We start from the raw sequence: 2,155 nt of genomic DNA on the forward strand, positions 1-2,155 counted from the left end.
AAGTTATCTAGCCCCCTTATCATGATTTCAGCAGTTTCCAGGAGCAATCAGAAGTACCAGTAACAGTATGCTTGAAATGATCTTGGCCCCACCTGTAATTGACGAAAATGCAGGAAAAGGCCGTTTTACCGCCGTAAAAGTGGGTGTGGCCAACGTCGCGGCGCGCCCTCAGCACCCCCTTCTCCAAATCCTACATACGCCCCTGGCTATTGTATATAAATTTTACAAAAAGATTGCACATGTTTTGTTAATAATTTCATAATAAATATTACATTTTCTGATTACAAAAATATGTAAAAATTATATGTAGTGACAAGTGAAATTTCTCAATAGCTAGTACCTTTCTTGTTGCTCTGTTTTGCTCCCTCCCATTAAATATTCTCTTCTCTTTTCTCCCAGTTCAAGTAAGGTAGACATATTCAAACAATAATCAATTAAACTGGTCCCTCCTCTTAACTCCTTCATGTGCTGGACACAACCTGACTGAAACTCTAATGGTAAAGACACATATCATCATGATAACTGATACCAGGCTAATGTTACCTTCTCTCGGTGAGGCGGTTGGTTTGGGTCCATCAAAATGAAGAGGAAGGGGAGGCTTCCTGTGACCTGATTTCAACTGAGAGAGTAACAGTGCTTCTGAATATAATATGACCACTCCCAGGGCTAAAACAGAATTTTTACTTATAAATATACCTAGAGAGTATGATCTGAAAGCAAAAAATGTACCTGAAAAATAACTGTATTAATTTTTTTGATTAACAAAATAATGTCAGCAACTTACAAAACACTATCATTGCCTCCAGGAACACACAAATTAGCTCCAGTTAATTGTTAATTAGCTATAGTTAGTTGTAGATAATCATTGTAAACCTATTTTAGTTGATTAAACTCTACACCCACTCAAAGTTAGATCTACTCTCAACAAGTGACTCATCAGCAGTACAGTGCATATTAATTAAATTATACGCCCACTCAAAACTAGTCTATGGCTCAATCTGTGATACAATGTTGCACAGTGAGATTATAGTGAGTAAAAAATTACCAGTGGAGCACCAAATTAATATTGCTATAAAAATATAATTACTTAATATTATAGAAACTATCAGACTATAGATCTGCACTCATGAATGAATAAATGACAGAAGAATAACCCAACTGCTAGCAGTGAGTCTACAATCGTATGATTCTGCAATAGATTTAGTCTTTTTCAGAGCCATTTTATTAGTGCAGTTTAAGCCAACAGATTAGCAAAGTACTAATAGAGTAATAGTATTACAGCATTATTCAGTAATAATTAATTTCAATAATCAGCAAGTATGTTAAACTAGTGCTAGTCATTAGGATGACCTCAGAGTTCTGACTTCATTGCATCAGCTATCTCAGACAATGCCGGATCATTTATTTTGTGGAATATGCTAATTAGTTTCAATAAATACTGGCGTTGATCTTTGGATGCTTTGAGATTAAGCTTTAGCTCTTTCATAAGTGGACGTGCTTTGTCATAGTTGGAGATACCAGTAGTCATGGTTTTATCAAATGTAATGTCACTTATCAGTGGTACACAACGATCTGCGACTCTCCCAATAATATGATCTGCAGATATACACTCACAGAGATCAGCATAATGATCCTTGAATATATCTATTGGCTCCCTCTTACTAACTTTGTCCTTTGCTTCCACCTAAAAAGCAATAATTCTATATTAAAATGTGCTAAATTAACATGATTACACAAGCTTCATGTGACTTGTCCTCCTAAAACATTCATTGAATTAATAAGTTTATTGCTTGCTTTACTTGTTTAGATTTAGCTCCAAATTTGTCCTTTGATGTCATGTCCTTTGCTTCCACCTAAAACAAAATGTTATAATAAAATATGCTACATTAACATGATTACTTTCTCAGTAAACCAATTCTTTTCTTTCTCTGTCAGTGGTCGATATGTTGTGTTTACTTCACAATTGATTATAGGATATCTGACTTGATACTTTGCTGGTGTGAGATAATGAACCTTTGATGAGACAGGACACCCATCACACACAACACGCTGGAATCTTGGTACGGAATATTTGGGTAATTCTTCAAAGACTCTTCCAATGCTATTCTGAAGAATGTTCTCCACTTCTTTAGCAGATCTTCCAACAGAACTAAGA

General features: G+C 35.3%; 2 protein-coding genes across 3 annotated transcripts; both read right to left on the reverse strand.

Annotated features, from left to right (window-relative positions):
- Positions 1-305: 305 nt before the first annotated feature.
- On the reverse strand, positions 306-880 carry LOC109589590 (uncharacterized). 2 transcript variants are annotated; one of them, XM_020005644.1, is made up of 3 exons: positions 785-880; positions 544-729; positions 306-491 (listed from the first exon to the last, which is right to left on the reverse strand). In XM_020005644.1, the coding sequence occupies exons 1-3, from the start codon at positions 795-797 to the stop codon at positions 334-336; spliced, it is 357 nt and encodes a 118-aa protein (XP_019861203.1). In that variant the 5' UTR covers positions 798-880; the 3' UTR covers positions 306-333. The 2 variants fall into 2 exon arrangements, with proteins under 2 accessions (XP_019861203.1, XP_019861204.1); XM_020005645.1 differs by having other exon boundaries at positions 316-491; positions 544-696; positions 785-877.
- Positions 881-1,233: 353 nt separating this feature from the next.
- LOC109589589 (uncharacterized) lies at positions 1,234-2,146 on the reverse strand. Its single transcript, XM_020005643.1, has 3 exons — positions 1,900-2,146; positions 1,800-1,853; positions 1,234-1,684 (listed from the first exon to the last, which is right to left on the reverse strand). Exons 2-3 carry the CDS (start codon positions 1,836-1,838, stop codon positions 1,352-1,354), a joined length of 372 nt encoding a protein of 123 aa, XP_019861202.1. The 5' UTR covers positions 1,839-1,853; positions 1,900-2,146; the 3' UTR covers positions 1,234-1,351.
- Between the last annotated feature and the right edge of the window lie 9 nt (positions 2,147-2,155).

This window comes from Amphimedon queenslandica, unplaced genomic scaffold (genome assembly GCF_000090795.2).
Source record: "Amphimedon queenslandica unplaced genomic scaffold, v1.1 AMPQUscaffold_11154, whole genome shotgun sequence".
NCBI lineage: Eukaryota > Metazoa > Porifera > Demospongiae > Haplosclerida > Niphatidae > Amphimedon > Amphimedon queenslandica.

Coding starts and splice junctions, on each gene's coding strand:
- LOC109589590 (XM_020005644.1), bottom strand. Junction 492..543: donor AACCGCCTCACCGAGAGAAG/GTAACATTAGCC, acceptor CTTTACCATTAG/AGTTTCAGTCAGGTTGTGTC.
- LOC109589589 (XM_020005643.1), bottom strand. CDS start 1,838: ATGACATCAAAGGACAAATTTGGAGCTAAATCTAAACAA. Junction 1,685..1,799: donor TTGGAGCTAAATCTAAACAA/GTAAAGCAAGCA, acceptor ATTGCTTTTTAG/GTGGAAGCAAAGGACAAAGT.